The following is a 19,832-nucleotide window of genomic DNA, read 5'->3' as shown; positions in this document are numbered from 1 at the left end:
AGAGGATTAAGTGAGTCCCTGGGATTCCACTAAGAGGGGACAATGGGAAGCCCATGTCTAGTGACTTCTGGACTCTGCCCCAGGCAACTCTGCCCTTTGCAGGTTTTCATCTGTAATCTTTCACTGCAATAAACTCTAAACATGCGCATCAGAGCTTTTCTGAGTTCTACAAGTCCTTCTAGCAAATCATGGAAACTTCAGGTCTTGGGGACCCCCGACACGGAGGCCATACACATTGTTTTATTATGATAAATAGTGGTTACCCCTCACCTCCTTCAATTCCACCACCCTTCAGCTTGTTGGACCCGAAGTTCACGGTCCTCCACAAGTTCTCTGCATGCGCCCAGAGAGAAATGGAGGCCTTGGACACCCTTTCGTTTCTGCTCCTGTATCTCAGTTCCCACCAAACAAGCTGGACGGAACATGTGTGTTCAGAGCACAGGCAATTGGGCAGTGGGTCTTCCCTAGGACCACCCCCTCCCCCAGCCCCCGTTCCCTCCTCTATGGGCAGCAGGGCTGGGGTCCCCTCACATGGCACTCTCGTTGCCTCCCCGGCCCCTGGACGCCCCCTTCTCTTGTGCCATGAGTGACTTGTAGGGCTTCCCCAGGCTAGGGAGGGTGAGCTCCGCTTCCTGCAGCTCCAGCTCCCGCTGAGATAAATGCTCAATGACGGCTGCTCCGATAGAGTCTCCCAGAACGTTGGTCATTGTGCGAAGTCGGTCACTGTTGGGGGGGGGCATGGAGAAGCCACTGTTATTCGAGGTCTGAAGAGCTCACGGAGGGGAGGGTGTAGCAGGGTGAGGAGGGTTCCTTGTGCCTGGGAGTTGGGGCTTGCGTCCTATCCACAACCACATAACCTCCGGCAGGTGCCTCCCCTTCCGTGTCCTCAGTTTCCCCTCCTAACAAACACAGGCTGCACCAGCTCTGACATGCTCACATTTGATCTTGGCAGTGCAATTCTTTCTTTTTAAGGATGTAAACATCTCACAGAGAAAATTAGAGGTCGGGGGCTGAACAGCATACAGAAGGGAACCACCGTAAGTAAATCAGGCCAGATTGGAGGCTGTCTAAATGGGACTCAGGTCCTGCAAACAGCTCCCAATGGGGATGAAAGTCCAGAGTTTTTTGTGTTTTTTTTTTTTTTTAATGTAAACCTCCTGTTTTTCAAAGTTGAGAATTCAAAATAAAACAAAACGAAAACCATTTGCAAGCCTGCTCTGTCCCATGGACCACCTTCTTGTGACTTCTACATAAAGTTGGTACAAGGGGGCTGTTCAGACTGAGAGCGAAAGCCCCCATTGCTCGTCTCCTCCCTGCCCGACTTCCCCAAGGTTATCTCTGGGATTTGGGAACTGCGAGCTACGGCTTGGAGTACGGTCCAAGGCTTCCCTTTACTCTAAAATTCTAGAGCTCTGTGTCCTTGTGGGAATGAGGGCCCACAGGTTGGGGGTCTGGCGGGGAAAGCAGGTGGAGTGGGGGGGTGAGGGGTGAGGAGAGACAGCACCAGGGTCTGAAGAGACTCACAGGAACCAGTCCACTGCTATGATCAGCGTGATGTCCTCAGTGGGTAGGCCCACGGATGTGAGCACAATGACCATGGTGACCAGGCCCGCCTGGGGGATCCCCGCAGCCCCAACGCTGGCTGCTGTCGCCGTGATGCTGCACATGGAGAGAGAACACAGGGAGGTGGGAGGAGGGAAGGGGAAGATGAGGAAGATGGTGAAAAAGGACACAACAGAAGGGAAGAGGCGGTTCCCCGGGACATCTTAAATTAAGCTCCTGAAAATGAAAAGCAGCCTTCAATAAACGTATTCTTTCAACTCATACTTAGTGAACGTATACGACAAGCTAGAGGCCCAGTAGAAACTCCCATAGAAGAAAACCCCTGCCCAAACAGAGCTCACATTCTAGGGGGGAGGCAGGCAATGAGCAAGGCGAGTACTTAAAATACATACTAAGGCAGATGGAGGTATGGAGAAATCATTCAGTCTACGGAAGTCCAGACCATACAATTTTAAATCGAATATTCAGGGAACACTTCCCCGAAAATGTGACTCTGGAGCAAAGACCTGAATGAGGCGATAATGTTTGCTGTTATATTTATAATTACCACCTTGGGACCTCTGGGGGACGAGGCCCAGGAATCCATCATAAGAGCCTCATGTTACCAGGATGCACCAGCCGTACTTTGGAAAATACTGGGCAAAGGGATGTCCCACAACAGCATGTGAAAGGAGATGGGACTGAACCATCTCACCAGCTCCTGACAACTTCAGTTGGCCTGGGAGACTGAGCTCACCCTACATCCCCCTGCCTCCAACATTCAAAGCCTCCCTTGACCTCAAGCTGAGGTGCCCTCCACCCCCAGCCAAGCTAACGACTTTTTTTTTTAATTTTCCAATGTTTATTTACTTTTGAGAGAGACAGAGTGTGAGAAGGAGGGGCAGAGACAGGGGGAGGCACAGAATCTGAAGCAGGCTCTAGGCTCTGAGCTGTCAGCACAGAGCCTGATGCGGGGCTTGAACCCACGCACCACGAGATCATGACATGAGCCAAAGTCGGATGCTTAACTGACTGAGCCACCCAGGCGCCCCCAAGCTAATGACTTCTGAGGCCTCACCTGCTGGCAGATCCCACCCAAGACCGCCTCACCTGATAGTGGTGATCTGGCCCAGGTTGAGCTCATAGTTGTTGACTTGGGCGATGAAGATGGCGGCCAGGGCCTCGTACAGGGCGGTCCCGTCCATGTTGACGGTGGCCCCCACAGGCAGCACGAACCTGGTGATGCGTCGGTCCACACCCAGGCCCTCCTCCAGGCAGCGGAAGGTGATGGGCAGCGTGGCAGAGCTAGGAGAGAGAGCCCTGGAGGCTGAGAACAGGGGGTGGCAGGGAGGGGCTGGGGCCGCAATGAGCCAAAGGAGAGATTCTGCTGGGAACGCTAAGAGACCACGTGGGAGCCGGAGCAAGGGAAGGATGGCAAGTGGATAACATTTCAGAGGCTGAAAACTGCACAGGGAAGAGGGATTCCTCATGTTAACAGAAGCACACAGCAATGGCGGCCCCCTAGGGTGAAGGGCTCTGGACCCGCTTAAAGCCAGTAGCTTAAGGCTGATTACCAGGCACATGTTTGTGCCACGAGTGAACTTTTTCCACTCCCAAAAAAGAGAAGATTAAGGGTCGGCTGACCTCCCACACCACATGCTCAAGATTGAGAAAGAGGTGTTACAGGGACCCCTAGGCCCCCACTCCTGCAGCTCAGGGGGCAACCTCAGCTACACTGACCCTCCTGGCCTCTCCCCCCACCGCTCCCCAGGGGAGAAAGAGGAACCTAATTGATTAGGGAGTTCAGTTGAAGGAATGCGCATCTCGCTTCGCTGTCCGCAAAACATGTGCTCCGCCTGGTCAGCTTGACGCCATGCAGTGAGAAACCAGGACCCACAGAAAAGGCCTTTGGGGATCCAGCCCCGTGATGACCAGGTTGAGTTTAATTCTGGGCTACGATGGCACCAATCCTATTGGCCACAGATCAAATCTCCAGGCAGCATTATGAGCAATAAAGATGATACCATTCTTCCAGCTGGTCGGCTCTTGTGATCCTTCTCAAACTATCTTGGATTTAGGTGATGGGGAAAAGGGAAGCTCTTTATTAATCCCCCCAAATCACAAGAGAAGCTGATGGAGGCCAAGAGGCTCCCAGACACCATCTTGGGGAGACACGAAACTCTCTAAACTAGAAATTGACTGAGAACATGGAGCACATTGGAAGCTTGGTCTTAACCCCCAAATGGGCAGCTAGTTCTCCTCCATATAAAACAGAGAAATGGACAAGGAGGAAAGGAGGTCAGGAGAGCGAGCCCGGGACAAAGATTAGCACTCAGGTGTCGACCGACCTGGAAACCTTCAGGAGCTGCTGACATTAGTGCACAGCTCAGACGGGGTTCAGTAGGGGGCGGAGAAGGGCAGGACCCCTAGGAGAGCATGTGAACAGTGAGCCTCGTAGAAGTACCAGGGGTGGGGGATGAGGCCGTACCTGGAAGACGTGCCCATGGCAGTGATGAGGGCCTGCAGCATGCCCCCGATGAAGGGGAAGGGGTTCCGGTGGGTGATGAGGAAGTAGATGAGGGGCAGGACACCACCAGCGTGGAGGAACAAGCCTACGATGACGGTCAGGGTGTACATGCCCAGCTGACCCCCCAGGACGGCCATGTCCTCCATCTCTAGGATCTTTCCAGCAATCAAGAACAGGATGCCCACAGGTGCGTACCTAGGCCAAGCCAGACACCCGTCAGAGCTCCCTCATGACTTCCCCTATAGCTCAGAGCTGGCATCCCCAAAGCCTTGCCCATATAAGCCCCTGGGGCCAGGTAGCGCCCACCATCCAGCCCCCTATTCCACCTCAACCTTTCCCCACACACTGGCCAACAGGGGTGGGCCCCACGGGCACAGCCCACTTCCTCTTCCCACTCACCCAGAACTCACGCCCACTACAGTGGGGAAAAGTTCCCACAACTCAACTCTAGGCGATACAACCCTATGAGGTCTCTCTTACCTCCATTCCCATTCAAGTCCGTCCCCAAAGAATCGCTGTCTTTGGGACTCTTTCCCTAGACATGGCCCAGACGGTCCCTATCACCGGCCTTTGGACTTCCCTTATTCACCACCTCCAACTATTTTTGGGTGAATTGTGTAACCTCTATGCCCCATTCCCTTTCCTGTAAGTGCGTATTCCCACCCACTCACCGGCCCTGAGCTATTTCACCAGAATTTCCACGGACATCTCAAACCACGTGTCTTTTTAAATCATCTACTTATTCAACCACTCTCTTGAGTACCTGCTCTGCTCCAGTCACAAGGTCCCTGCCCCTGTGGGACCCACATCTTGACAGGAAAATGAGCAGTACGCATAGAAACACCTAATTTAAAACTGCAGATGGTGACGGCCACCAAACAGAGCCCCTGAGAGAGGCTGCGTAAGCATGTGGGGTCAAGGAGGGGTGTCTTTAGACACCGACATTCATGCAGAGGCCTGAGCAATGGAAGGGGACAAATCCATCTGAGCGGGAAGCATTGCAGGCAGTGGAAAGATCCTGAGATTGGCATGAGCTTCAAGAGCCCAAGGAGTGGAGAGCACACCAGTGCGGCTGGAGCAGCGAGTGAAAGGAGACAGAAGTGAGTTCATCGGGGGCACACCTGTACCCCCCCTTACAAACCAGCACATCTCTTAGTCTCGCAAGTTCCTGCCTCTACTGCCTTCGTCACCCATCACCAGGGTTGTTACTCCTCTGTGTTGAGAAACTGAAGTTTGCAGCTGCTTGTTCTTCCGGAAGAGGCACTCGAGGGGGTAGGGACCTCCTGGGAAACTGGTACCATAGCTTGGGTCAGAAACGGGGGGACTCACACGGAGGCTCTGGGAAGGAGGATACTGGGCACTGGTCCAGCCACATGTGTATTCCCCTGGGCTCGGCTAAGCTCAGGGGGACTGATCGAAAACTCGAGGGTGCCGAGGTGTCTCCCAGCCTGAATCTACCTCTGTGTCTGCTCCATGAACGCCCTTCCCAATCTCCCCGTCTTCGTCCTTCCTCTTGGATCTCGCACAGAATACCTCACCTCTAGGTCAACTGCACAGGGCTTCTTACCTTGTACACTCAGCCACCCGGGACATTGAGATATTTGACCCAAACCTGCCAACGACACCACTTTAAATTTACGGCTTCCAATTCAGGGAAGCCTACAGTCTCATTGGTCTTCTTGGTCACCCTTGATAAGCTCACCCTTCGTGGCTTTTCCAGGCTTTAACCTTGGCCTCTAGCCCCTTACACAACTTTCTAGTTCTTGGGGATTATGTACAAAGTCTTCCCCAGTTTGGGACTAGACAGTCTTGTTAATATCTTTTTATTGTAAGTTTATTTCTTTATTTTTGAGAGAGGCAGAGAGAATGGGGGAGGGGCAGAGAGAGAGGGAGAATAAGCCCAAGCAGGCTCCACACTGTCAGCACAGAGCCCGATACAGGGCTCAGACCCACGAATTGTGGGATCATGACTTGAGCCGAAGTCAAGAGTTGGACGCTCAAGTCACTGAGCCGGCCAGGTGCCCCGGTCTTGTTAACATCTTGCACAGCCACTCCCACCTCACCCTGGGCTCCCACCTCTCTGAACTCCCCACCATTCTCTTGCAGGCTTTGCTTGTTCTCTTCCCTCTGCTTGAAGGGCCTCTTCCCTCTCTCTGTCCTGTTGAATTCCCACCTACCTTTCAAGACCCAACTAAGAGGTGACCTTTTCTATGACTCCCTCCTCACCTTCCCAAACAGAGTCCACTACCTATCCGTCCATTGGCTGCTCACTTCTCCACCTTCCCCAACGCTTTTTAAACATCCCTTTACTGTAGGACCTTCCAGCGTGAATCACATTTATCTAGTACGTGGCTATCTCGTCCAAGACTTCACGACTGAATTCAATGGATCTCCGTATTCCAGAGTTCAAGATTGAATTAGCCTGGGAAAATGTCTGCTGAATGAATGAAGGAATTGGTGAAGGAATGGAGACATGTAAAGGATGAATGAATGTGTGCATGTATCGATTAAGGAATAATTAGCAAGTGGATAAAGGAGTAAGAAAATAAGCAAATGAGGGGCGCCTGGGTGGCTTAGTTGGTTAAGCATCCGACTTTCGCTTAGGTCATGATCTCGCGGTTCGTGGGTTTGAGCCCCGCGTCGGGCTCTGTGCTGACTGCCAGCTCAGAGCCTGGAGCCTGTTTCAGCCTGTGACTCCCTCTCTCTCTGACCCTCCCCTGCTCACGCTGTCTCTCTCTCTCTCTCTCCTAGAAATAAATAAAACATTTAAAAAAAAAAAGAAAAGAAGCAAATGAGACACAAACGAAGGGGTGAGTGAATGAATGAGGGCATTACGTGAACAGATGAACGAATGCAGGGTTTACTTGAACGAGTCAATGCGAGGATACAAATGCAGAGATGAATGAGCAGGCCAAAGAATGAGCTCAAACAAATACATAGTGGAGCGAGTCAATAAATAAATGAATCAGCCAATGGTTTCATTAATGTGTGGATGAGTCCACGAGTGAATTTACGAGTGAACATATGAATAAATTCCCCAATACCTATATGAATGATTTTGGCCAAATGGCCCCAATGGCCCCTTGAGGAACGGCCCCACAACCTGACTTCCCAGCCCCAGCTCCACCCTTCCTGCATGCTGTCACCTGCTCACGCTGTCACACCCCAGCACTCACCAGATAATGATGCCCACCATCCTCATAATAGCCTCATTGAGGCTGTCGAAGAAATCCCGGAGGACTCGGCCCTTGTGTTTCATGCCACCGATGACCAGCCCAAAGGCCACAGAGAAGACCACAAGGCCCAGGGCATTGATGCCATTGGCTGAGCCAGGTACAGGCACAGTCTCCTCGAAGCTCAGCACTTCCTGCAGGGTGCCCAAAGCCCATGTGACATTTTCCAGGAGGCTGGTTCCGTTGTCCATCGAGGATGGGGGAGGCATGGAGGTGCCCGGCTCAGATCCATTCTCTGTCCTCACTATGGTCCTGGTTACCAACCTCGTACTGTACTGCGTCTTGAACTGAAACATGGAGAGATGGGGGCCAAAATTGATTCATCAGAACCTCCTGGAGAAATTTACTGAGAACACCAGTTCCTGGTTGCCACACCCTGGAGAGTCTTATTCAGTGGATCCGAGTGAGTAAATGAATTACTTGACCAATGCATAGAAGACCGAAAGAGCACAAGAATGGAAAAATGAACAACCAATGCATAGATTCTGCATTTTTCAAAGCTCCCCAGTCAAACCATTCAGGGGGCCTCTCTCCTCAACCATGTATGGTGAGACACATTGGCTCCTCCTCCAGAACCATCCCCAGGCAGCTCTTGGCCTAAGTCCTTTTCCATAAGCCTCCCTTGATCATCCCACCAATGGGAGGTACATTCTTTCTCCCAGACTCTTCCAAAAGGCCCTGCTCATTGCTCTGTTAGGCCCTTCTTCCCATCCCTCACTCCGGAACCATTCACTCGGCAGCAAGCACCCCGCCCCCACCCCCCACCAACCACTCCGACCCTCCAAACCTCCTTGAACAAACTGTGTACTTCCCCCTGACCTGTTTGAAGCAGGCCTCCACAAGGTTGGGCGGAAACATATTTCTGCAGAAAAACAGCAGAGGAAGGGAGGTGGTTAGACCTTGGGAAGGAGCCTAGGGTAATAATAGTAAGAGTAACAGCAACAATAATAATGGCAGCCAACATGTGAATGCTTACTCTAGGCCAAGTGCTGAGCTAAGTGCCTTACCTACATGATCTACACACTACAATAATGCTAGAAGTGAGCACTAGTGATGTCCCCATTTTATGCACAAAGAAACCAAATCACAGAGAATTTATGGAAGTTGCCCAAAGCCACACAGCTCCTCAGAGGTGCAGATGGACCTCAAATCCAGGTCTCTCCGAGCCCTTCAGTGGGGAGGAGAAATTCCCTACTGAGCCACCTTGGGGATTTCAATTCATACACATGTGCCAGTGATGCCTCAAGAAACACAGAAAACTTGTGGAATTCCCCCAAGTCCGTGACCAGAGGAGAACCATGGTGAGCCTTGAATCTGGCTGTCAAAAGCTTGCTTCTCTAAGAGAATCAATCATCCTCCAATGGAGCTTGGGAACCCCAGGCACCAGCTATCCTGAGCCTGTCTCAACGTGCAGCTATAGCCTCCCGAGCTAAGGGCAAAAAGGTCATACCCTAGGAGTCACCTACTCTCAGAGCATTTGTGCAAGACTCCAGGGCAGAGAGCAGGTACCAATAGTCTAGGTTCAACTTGGGTGTTGCATTTCCAGGCTGACTCAGCCTGTCCCCCATGCCCCTCCTTGAGTACGGTTTGTTGCCTCTAGGGCTAGAGTTCCCATCAAAATTAGAAAAGACGTCACCTGACCAGGTCCATGAAGGCATCTGCTGTGGGGATGGTCTCAATGCGGCCCTCACGGTGCAGCCCCTCCTTGGAGCCCTTCCCAGGATGGATGATGGTGACCATGAGGATGCCAATGAAGACAGCAATGACCGTGGTCACCATGTAGTACACAGCTGCTCGCATCCCCATCCGGCCTGTTGCCTTGTTATCCAGGGACGCCATACCTGGAGGACAGGGGGGACAGCCCTTAGCAGCCCCATCAGCACCCCACCACCCACTCGCCCATCCATCAGCTCATCTTTCCTCATACCACCAGCTCAACAAGCATCCCACCAGACTTCTCCTCCTTCTGCGCCCCCAGCCCAGCACCCACACCACCATGTTTCGACCCACTCATCCTTCTTCAACCCCATTCCATTTTCCATGTACACCTTCCACCCCATCCTTTATCCCAAGCACCACATCACCAACCTTCCCTTTTCAACCCCCACCCCGTCCTCCGTTTGTCCCTATGTTGTACCATGACTTCACTGTCATTCCACTCATCATCCTGCTATGGACCCCAAGATTATACTTCCCTCCAGCTCACCTCACTGTACACTACCTGCAAGAGATACTTCTTTTGGTGCCCCATCCAAATGCCCTTTACCGGCCTAATGCACCTGTCGTCCTTCAGCTGCTGCGTGTGTGAGCTGCTCACAGTGTGTGCTGCCCCCTTCTCTTGAGAGCTGCTCTCAGCAGAACAAAAGCTGCCTTGCCCAGAAACACCCCATGGAAGGTCTAAAGCCAAAGACGGCCTGGAACTGGGATTCAAAAAGCCAGTTCCTTTGACTCAGGTGGGGGCAGAATTGAGAAGAACAATTCTTAGCATTACTCTTGTTCCACAGCTACTCGTGGGATAAGGCTGAGAGGCCAACCTTCTTCTGAACCCATATCTCTGCCTAGGTTCTTTCCCTGTCCCGTCTTGCTTCCCTCATTCACTCATGGGTCTCTCTTGAATGCCATCTCTCAATCAGTGGCTTGTGCAAATATCCCCATCTTAGGCTCTGCTTCCGGGAAACTCAACCCAAGAAACCATTCTTTCATGCCTCCATCTTCATCCTGATCAAGTCTGGAGGTTGGCAATCAACCACCTGAGTTTGTTTTTGCAAATAAAGTTTTATTGGAACACAACCATGCCCATTTGATTATATTTGAGTGTGCAGCTGCTCCCTTAACACAACTGAGTAGTTGTGACAGAGATCGTATGCCCCCCAGTGCTGAAAATGTTCACTCTCTGGCCCTTTGCAGAAAAATGTGCCGACCTCTGCATAACCCATCCATATTTCTACCCCAGCCCCCACCCACCATCCCGTCCCCTCCATCTCAAACACCTTTACCCACATCCCACTCCTTGACCATCCATGCCATGCTACCTTCCCTGGCTGCCCCCCTGAATGATGCTGAGCCCCTGGCAGGCTGGTGTTTTACCTCCATGGAAAAGTAGAGTAAAGTTACTGAGATAAGTGGCATAGGTCATATTGGGTCTGGAATCTGAGTCTGATGAAGATCTGGGCTTTGGCCAAGAAGTGGGGGCTAGACGCAGGCTTTGTGTTCAAGGTCCTGAGGTAGGGAGGTGAACTCATGCTTGGGGATGGCTTTGGCTCCAGGTTTGAGCCGGGGCTACGGGATGGGTCTTGGGAGCCCACACTGGCCTGGGCTCTCTCTCACCTGTGACCAGGCTGGAGACAATGAGCGGCAGCACCAACATCTGCAGCATCCTCATGAGAAGCTCTCCAGGGAAAGAGAAGTACTTGATCTGTCTGTAGGTCAGCTGGTACGGGCGCAGGGCAAAGGCCAGGCTGACCCCTAGGACCAAAAGAGAGGTGCTGTGGAGTGGTTTGGGTCACTGCACCCCATCTGCGCTAAAGTGCCCTTCTGGGGGGACGCAGCGGGTGGCGGGGATGCACGCAGGGGAGAGCCAGTCGGCGGAGCGAAGATGTGTGCGGGCAGGAGATTTCCCCGGGGTCCCCGCCCCTCCCAGCCCGCTCACCGATGACCACCGCGTTGACCGTCAGCAGGATGAAGGCGTTCCGGCGCAGGAAGCGCAGCACGTGCTCACGGGTCATGGTCTGCAGGCGCAGGCGCGTGCGCAGCGCCCTCTGCTGCAGGCTCTCTTGCAGCCGCTGCAGCCAGCCCACCCGGCCCAGCCGCTGGCCACTCTCCCGCAAGAACAGGCTGTTCCCGTGGCTGCTCATCGTCTCTCTGCGGGGGACACAGGGGTCTTGCGGTGAGGGACAGGGGAAAGGGCCGAAAGAGCTGGCGAGGAACTCAGAGAGAATCCAGACACCGGGGGAGAGGCAATGTCCACCCATTGGGAGGTGCCCATCCTGAGACTCCTGAGAACACTGCCTGGGGTTCAAGGGTTACGTCCAGGGAGAAAGAGGTCAAGATCTCCAGAATTGCTCCCGGACTTGGCTGGGGAGAGGCAGGATGGGAGACCACAGTATATAGGATGTTTCTGCCATTCCCTGGCTCCAGAACACTCCTTATTTCACACCATCGCGAGGAACTGGGCGCTGTCCCAGCCCACAAACCAAACTAGGAAGCCTTTGCTGAGCGCCAACTGCATGCAGAGCCCTGGACAAGGCACCCTGGAGCTAGCCCCCCAGATAAATGTGGTTTGGTGTCTGGCCTGGAGGTGCTGACATTGGACCTTCCACAACGGCATAATTATCAGGAACTTGGCAAAAGTGAGCCCAATAAATTCAGCTGCCTTGCATGAGAGCTCAGGTGAACAAAGGAGCTGGAGGTGGGGTTCCTCAGGGAGGTAATGGTGACCTTGACCCCAGTGGCTCTGCCAGATCCATCTTTGAAGGGGACTGTGATGTTCAGAGTTCTCTCTAGGATGCCAGGCACTACTTCCAAAACCACAAGTTTAGGGGCATCTGGGTGGCTCAGTGGGTTAAGCGTCCGACTTCGGCTCAGGTCATGATCTCACAGTTTGTGAGTTGGAGCCCCACGTCGGGCTCTGTGCTGACAGCTCAGAGCCTGGCACCTGCTTCAGGTTCTGTGTCTCCCTCTCTCTCTGCCCCTCCCTCATTTGTGCTCTGCCTCTCTCTGTCTCTCAAAAATAAATAAATGTAAAAAAAAAAAAAAAAAAAAAACACCTCAAAACCAGACATTTATGTCTCCTTTGTATATGACCATATCCCTGTAACCTTACTTATTTAAATAAATATATCTCAGTGGAAACTTTAGATCATCACTTCAAATACAAATTATATTTGAACACACATTAAATGAAATGCATATAAAAATAAGAGCCTGTCTATCCTCTTACCAACTAAATACCTTACAAGTATAAGCAGCTTGGAAATGTGACTTTCATGGGCCAGGAGAACTTTTGCTTTCGTGGACTTCTTCCTCCATTAAAAAAAAGTACAATATTGGGGCGCCTGGGTGGCTTAGTCGGTTAAGCGTCCGACTTTCACTTAGGTCATGACGTGGGTTCGAGCCCCGCATCAGGCTCTGTGCTGACTGCCAGCTCAGAGCCTGGAGCCTGTTTCAGTCTGTGACTCCCTCTCTCTCTGACCCTCCCCTGCTCACGCTGTCTCTCTCTCTCTCTCCTAGAAATAAATAAAACATTTAAAAAAAAAAAGTACAATATTAAATTGTATTTTACAACTGAATTGTTATAAAGATGAATATAGTGTTTTGGAACTAGATAAGGTTGATGATGGTTGAACACTAAGAATGTACTAGATGCCACTGATGCCACTTTAAAATGGTTGGGTTTCTGTTATGTGAATTTCACCTAACATCATACATTAAAACATTTTCTTTTATTAAGTGTAGTTCTTGGGGCGCCCTGGTGGCTCAGTCAGTTAGGCATCTGACTTCAAGCTCAGATCATGATCTCACAGTCTGTGGGTTCGAGCCCCGCGTCAGGCTCTGAGCTGACAGCTGGGAGCCTGGAGCCTGCTTCAGGTTGTGTCTCTCTTTCTCTCTCTGCCCCTCCCTTGCTCTTGCTCTCTCTCTCTTTCTCTCTCAAAAATAAATAAAACATTTTTAAATAAAAAAATAAAGGGGCACCTGGGTGGCTTAGTCGGTCAAGAGTCCGACTTTCGCTTAGGTCATGATCTCGCAGTTCGTGGGTTCGAGCCCTGCATCAGGCTCTGTGCTGACTGCCGGCTCAGAGCCTGGAGCCTCTTTCAGTCTGTGACTCCCTCTCTCTCTGACCCTCCCCTGCTCACGCTGTCTCCTCTCTCCTCTAGAAATAAATAAAACATTTAAAAAAAATTAAAAAGATAAAAATAAAAGAGTAGTTCTTTCTTCTGATTTTAAAAGAAGTGAAAACATTTCTATGGGTCTTATAAGTATCATGGGTCCTGAGTGATAGGCAGCCTGGCCTACAATTGATCTCACAAAAAAAAAAAAAAGTGGCAGTGCCCATATTCCAGACATCCTGGGAACTCTGTTGTCCCTCTAGATTCATTCCAGGGCAAAAGGCTGATCACCAGGGATGGCATTGCTCAGTCTCTCATGGCTGCTGGCTCCTGTTTCGGTCTGGCCAGTGGGAAGTAGCAGGAGAATGGCTGGTGGAGGAGCCTTTATTCTCCCTACCCCACCCCTGACATGTCCCTGTGGGCAGTGGCTGCGTTCCTCTGCCTCAGGCCTCAGCTCCCATCAGACAATCCTTCATGCCTGTTGGCGATTTGGATGCCTTCTCTGAAAAAAAAAAATATGCCTGTTTAGTTCCTCTGTCCATTTTTTAATCAGACTGCTTTTGTCGCTGCTGTTATTGTTGAGTTGTATGAGCTCTTTATATATTTAGGATATCAGCCCCTTATCTGATACATGGTTTACAAAAAAATGTCTCCCGTTCTGTAGGCTGTCTTTTCCTTCTGTTTCTTTGGCTGTGCAGAAGGTTTTTCATTTGATGTAGTCCCATTCGTGTATTTTTGCTTCTGTTCATGCTTTTGGTGTTATATCCAGAAAAATCATTGCCAAGACCAATGTCAAGGACCTTCTTCCCTCCCTTGTCTTCCAGGAGTTTTATGGTATCAGGTCTCATGTTTAAGTCTTGAGTCCATTTCAAGTTATTTTTCTGAGTAGTATAAGAATGAGGTCCAACTTCATTTTTCTATATGTGTTTATCGAGTTTCCCCAACGCCTGTTGAAGAGACTACCCTTTCCCCATTGGGTGTTCTTGGCTCCCTAGATGTGAGAGAGGTGCTGTTGCTAATGACAATCATATTACAAGATATAAATACATCAAAACAACATGGTACCCACCTTATACTCATACAATGTTACACATCAAATATGTTTCAAGTAAAAAAGAAACACGATCTTTTGTTACAGCCAAGGCTCCTGTCCTTTTTTTTTTTTTTTAATTTTTTAAAAATTTTTTTACTTATTTCTAGGACAGAGACAGACAGCGTGAGCAGGGGAGGGTCAGAGAGAGAGGGAGTCTCAGACTGAAACAGGCTCCAGGCTCTGAGCTGGCAGTCAGCACAGAGCCCGACGCGGGGCTCGAACCCACGAACCGCGAGATCATGACCTAAGCGAAAGTCGGACGCTTAACCGACTAAGCCACCCAGGCGCCCCTCAAGGCTCCTGTCCTGCTACGCCCCTACCTCCCTCCTGGTCCCTCCTGTCCCCCACTCTTGCTGGTCCCTGACTGCTACTACACCAACCTTACTGGTCTCCCTTGACTTTGCTCATATCTCTGTAAACACTCCTTAAACTCTTTCCAGTCCTGCTTTTTGAGGGTGCCGTGTCCTGACAAATACCCCAGATTTACCTGGACCTTAGAAAAAAAATCTCCACGGGGCACCTGGGAGGCTCAGTCAGTTAAGAGTCCAACTCTTCAGGGGCGCCTAGGTGGCTCATTCGGTTAAGCATTCAACTTTGTCTCAGGTCATGATCTCCCGGTTCGTGAGTTTGAGCCCCGTGTTGAGCCCTGTGCCGACAGCTCAGAGCCTGGAGCCTGCTTCAGATTCTGCGTCTCCCTCTCTCTGCCCCTCCCCTGCTTGCACTCTGTCTCTCTCTCAAAAATAAATAAACATTAATTAAAAAAAACAGGGTCCAACCTTTCATTTCAGCTCAGGGTCATGATCTCACGGTTCATGGGATGGAGCCCCATGTCAGTGCTCTGTGCTAATACCGAGGGGCCTACTGGCGATTCTTTCTCCCTGTCTCTGCCCCTCCTGGGCTCATAAACACACACACACACACACACACACTGTCTCTCTCTCTCTCTCTCTCTGTCTCAAACGTGAAAGGAAGGAAGGAAGGAAGGAAGGAAGGAAGGAAGGAAGGAAGGAAGGAAGGAAGGAAAGAAAGAAAGAAAGAAAGAAAGAAAGAAAGAAAGAAAGAAAGAAAGAAAGAAAGAAAGAAAGAGAGAAAGGAACTCTCCAAGCCAAAGGAAGACAGTCAATATTGTTCCTGTGCTGAACTCTGCATATTTGGTTGCCCACTGCACCTGCCACTCTCTGAGGGGTTGCGGCTTCCAATCCCTCCCCCTGCCTGCCCCCCAGCCTCAGTGCCTAAAGCCACCCAGGAGGGGCTGGGAGTCTGTCAGAGACTCCTCTAGAACGCAGACCCCTGGGGTTTTGGGGAGGGGGGGTGTTTGCTGCCACTAGCTATGCAGCTTCTTTTCTGGGGTTACTGTCTTCCTTGTCCTCCCCTGACCCCCGCCATATCCAAAGGAGGAGACAACGGCCTCAACTTTCCCGGCCCTGCTTCCTCAAGGTCCAAGTTCCCATGCTCAATGCCAGATCAGAGTCAGGCTCCTGCTGCAAATGGGTCCATCACTTTGAAACCACAGTGCTGTTTCTCACCTTGCTGTGAAATCCCAGACATGGGACCACAGACTACACAGGAAACCCTTAATTCCTCTCTCTCCCTCTCTCTCTCTCACGTGTATGTTTCCCATCACCAAGCAGTAGTGGGAAACTGTCCGTTGGTCCCGAGGGAGTGCTCTGCTGAGATCCGAACCAGCCACAGAACCTCCCGACCGAGTTTTGCCCCTTTCCTTTCTCTTCTTTACAAGAAGTAGCGCAGCATAAAGCAGGGATGGACAAACCACCGTCTGAGGGCCACATCCGGCCCGCTGCTTGTATCTGTAAATAGCTTTATTGGCACAGAGAGCCACGTTCATTCCTGACGTATTGTCTACGGCCTGGAATGGGGGTGTTGGGGGACAGGCATCGTATGGGCCGCAATGCAATCTCTCTGGCCCTTTACGGACAAAATCTGCCATCCCCTGGCCTGACAGAGGCGCGTACCTGAGTGCTTGATCTCAAACCTCCTCCACCTTGCTGGAACCGGTCACCTCCTGTGTGGCTCAGGCGGCTCAATTCACACGCCGCGTACAACAGCACGTGGTGAGCACGAAACAGAAGTCACCGGTGGTCGATAAAAAAGCAGAACCCCAACAGCCACACAATGGAGGCTGGAGACAAATGCTGAGCCCTGGGTTCTCTCTTCTCCAGTCTCTGCTGGTCCGAGGCTTTCTCTTGACCCTGTTTCTTAGGCGTGTCGCTGGGGAAGGGGCCCCGCTAGTGTCCTCAGGGTCTGCAAGTCTTCCAGGATGGGTCTCCCACCTGCTTTCTAACCTCCAGACTCTTAGACGTGATGACACGTACGGCCCCCACCCACCCTTGGAGCCAAAGGAAGGAAAGGAAGGGCCTCCTACATCCTAAAGCTGAAGCAAGTTTGGTGGCCAAATGTATGCATCCTCTACCTTTTATCTCAACACTCCGCTGGCCAGAGCCGTGAGCGGGGAAAGGAAAGAGGAGGGAAGTCACACACATCACATATCACACACACACTGAAACACACAGCCTCACACGCCTTTGTGTGCAACTGACACCTATACAACCGCACACACAATCACACACACACACACAACTGTTCGGACACACAAGCCCAAACAACGCCTTCAGAAATGCAGCATCCGTCACACAATCTCCCTCACACAAACACACACACACTCTTGCCACATCCATGCACACCATCCAACATACAACCTCACACACGCCTTCGAGACCCTGCACAGTTCCCCTTCGTGCACGAAGCTGCATACAGTGAGCGCCATACAGTCCCTACACACACACACACACACACACACAACACACACACACACACTCCAGACACAAAACTTCAGACATTCAACCCCCCCATTTAAACATCCAGCCCACACGCCTCTTCGGGACGGAAAGCCCACTCACAAATTCAGTCCCCCACGCACACGCACAACTTCGCACCCAGCACCCGCGCAGCGCGTCGGTGGCCAAAGTCTCAGCCACAACCAAGTGTGTCCGGAGTTGGAGGAATAAATGCCCGATGAGAAAGGCATCCGAGCCCTGGTAATGGAGGAAGCACCAGGCACAGAGATGGAAACCTGCCCGCGAGTCGGGGCCACAGAGGGCGAGGAGGAGAGGGAGACGGGCAGTGAGACGTCGGGGAACTGAGGCGGTGGGAAACTCACCAAGGCGACCGGAGGAGCGTCTGCCACCCAGCGAAGGGGCAGGGAGAAGCTGAGACAAAGGCGGCCGAGAGGTGGGAAGGCGGACGCAGGGGCGCCGCACCGCCCGACCCCGGGGTGGGCCCGCCAAGCCCGCGCCGACCCCGCCCGCCCCAAGCCCAGAGCCCCTGCCCGCGCGGGGCCGCGGGGTCCCCACTCACCGGCGCCCGGAGCGGCGGGGGCGGCCTGCGCGCGCCTCGGCCTGCGCGCTGCTCGCGGATGCAGGTGCCGGAGCCCGGCGAAGCGCCCGGCCCGAGCAGCGGGGACCCGCCAGCGATGGCGCAGCGCTGGCGCGGGGACCTGTCGGCGGAGGCGCGGGCGGGGAGCCGGCACGCGCTGTGCAGCGGGTGGGATCCGGGCCGGCCCTGCGCTCACGTGGGTGCGGGGGCGCGGGGCGGCCGGGGGAGGGGGCGGGATCCCCTCCGGGATGCCCCCCGCCTCCCCCGCGCCGAGCCCAGGCTCCGCCACCGCGCGCCAGAGGCAGGGCAGGGCGCGGGTGCGGAGGGAGGGGGATCCTGGGGCGGGCGGGGTGGGTGGCCTCTCCCGCGGCCGGCCCCCGCCCCCGACTCGGAGCCGCGCCTCCGAGCCCCCGCTCCCCTCCCCGCGCCTCCCCGGCCGGTCCGAGGCCTGCGCGTCCGTCCCTGGGGGGCGCGGGGACCCGCCCGGCACCGCTGGGCCCGGTCTCGCATCCCCGGCGGAGGTCTGGCGAAGGCGCGGGCGCCAGCCTCCCGGTGCCCACGGCCGCCACGTGGGCTCCGCTGCCCCGCTTCTCCCTGCGGGTGCGCAGCCCGGCCTCGGCCGCTTGGCCGCTGTGTGCCCTTAGGCTGACCGCTCTCCCTCTCTGAGCCTAGCCTTATTTAAACAACGGAGATGACTTTACCGACCCCACAGAAAATTAAAAACTGAGTGTGAAAATGCAGTGCGAGGCATCGCACGAATGGGAGACGACTAATTCCTGCAGGCTTGTAATTAGTATTATTCTTTGCGTCTTTGGAATCCACCCGGCAAGGCTGATCCTGAGTTTCTTCTCAGATGCCACCGAATTGCTCACTTCCAGCACCTCCCATCTGTCCTGAAAGCTAACTGCCAATTTCAAGGGCTGAGGGCGCAGCCCCGCACCTGTGATGAAAATCAGTGTATGTTTCTTACTGTCCCTGTTGTCATCGAACAATTATTGATCCGAACGTCATAGTGTGGGCAGGCTCCCTTGCTTATAGATAGTCTACACACAGTGAAGTAGGTATCTCTACCCCCATTTGATGAGGGGACAGGTGCTCAGAGAGGTTCAGTGACTTGCCCAAAGTCACCCAGTCAGGGAGCAGCCACTTTAACTTGCTGTCTGGACTCCTCACCTTAATAGTAAACACACACACACCCCTCCGCAGGTAGGTGGTTCTCAAACTTAGCTGTACCTTAGACTCCCCCAGCGGCACCCTAGACCAATCAGTGTCCTTGGATGTGAAGCTCAGGCGTCAGCACATTTTAATGCTCCCTGAGTGATTTCAACGTGTGGCTAAGGTGGAGACCCTGTCCTAGATGTCAGGTTCTCCTGGATCACACACACACACACACACACACACACACACACACACACTTCACACTTGTGATCCCTGCCCCACCCCTCCCCACTCCCTCCTTTTCCCACACAGGCTGTGCACCATGATTCTGTGTTCTTCTCTGAGCCTGAGCCGAGAGCACCTGGCTCTTGCCGTCATTCCCTCCACAAATATTCCTTGTGTGTCCACTGTGAGCTAAGCTGTGCTGGCTAGAAGCTGGAGACTGAGCAGGGAAGAAGACAGCACCCTTGATCTTTTATACAAAATAATAAGTAAATAGCAGTTTTGAAATGAAGGAGTCTCAGAACTCCTTTACACTTTTTTTTACATATTGTTAAATGTTTATCTTTTTTCTTTTAATAGTTTATTGTCAAGTTGGTTTCCATATAACACCCAGTGTGCATCCCCACAAGTGCCCTCCTCCATGCCCATCAAAGAGACAGAGTGCGAGCAAGGGAGGGGCAGAGAGAGAGGGAGACACAGAATCCAAAGCAGGCTCCAGACTCTGAGCTGTCAGCACAGAGCCCCACGCAGGGCTTGAACCCATGAACTGCAAGATCATGACCTGAGCCAAAGTCGGACGCTTAACCGGCTGAGCCACCCAGATGGCCCCACACTTTTTAACAATTAGATTGGACCCTCCAAAACCCAAAAGCCCAGAATAATCATGATTTTAAAAATTCAAATTCCCATAGAGGGGTCCAATATACTGGATTAGGACTCCTCAAAACTGTCAAGCCATCAAACACAAGGAAATTCTGAGAAATTATCACAACAAAGAGTAGCCTGATATAATGTGAGATCCCAAAGGGGCTCCCAGAACAGAAAAAGGACATTAGGGG

The 19,832-nt window shown here is 52.5% G+C and overlaps 1 protein-coding gene across 2 annotated transcripts; it reads right to left on the bottom strand.

Annotated features, from left to right (window-relative positions):
- Positions 1-202: 202 nt before the first annotated feature.
- Positions 203-11,156, bottom strand: SLC1A6 (solute carrier family 1 member 6). 2 transcript variants are annotated; one of them, XM_039243372.1, is made up of 9 exons: positions 10,952-11,156; positions 10,630-10,767; positions 8,939-9,143; positions 8,122-8,164; positions 7,246-7,589; positions 4,031-4,264; positions 2,653-2,847; positions 1,525-1,659; positions 203-723 (listed from the first exon to the last, which is right to left on the bottom strand). In XM_039243372.1, the coding sequence occupies exons 1-9, from the start codon at positions 11,154-11,156 to the stop codon at positions 528-530; spliced, it is 1,695 nt and encodes a 564-aa protein (XP_039099303.1). In that variant the 3' UTR covers positions 203-527. The 2 variants fall into 2 exon arrangements, with proteins under 2 accessions (XP_039099303.1, XP_039099304.1); XM_039243373.1 differs by lacking the exons at positions 203-723; positions 1,525-1,659; positions 2,653-2,847; positions 4,031-4,264; positions 8,939-9,143 and having other exon boundaries at positions 7,559-7,589.
- Between the last annotated feature and the right edge of the window lie 8,676 nt (positions 11,157-19,832).

This window comes from Hyaena hyaena, unplaced genomic scaffold (assembly GCF_003009895.1).
Source record: "Hyaena hyaena isolate Hyena2069 unplaced genomic scaffold, ASM300989v1 scaffold_227, whole genome shotgun sequence".
Lineage (NCBI taxonomy): Eukaryota > Metazoa > Chordata > Mammalia > Carnivora > Hyaenidae > Hyaena > Hyaena hyaena.
The sequence above is the reverse complement of the archived record's forward strand: the minus strand, read 5'-3'. Positions and strand labels throughout refer to the sequence as shown.

Bases quoted from the DNA above. Each gene is read 5' to 3' on its own strand.
- SLC1A6 (XM_039243372.1), bottom strand. From the start codon at position 11,156: ATGAGCAGCCACGGGAACAGCCTGTTCTTGCGGGAGAGTGGCCAGCGG. The intron at 7,590-8,121 runs GTCAGGGGGAAG...TCCATGTTTCAG, and splicing joins TGGAGGCCTGCTTCAAACAG to TTCAAGACGCAGTACAGTAC. The intron at 4,265-7,245 runs GTGAGTGCTGGG...GGCTTGGCCTAG, and splicing joins ATGGTGGGCATCATTATCTG to GTACGCACCTGTGGGCATCC.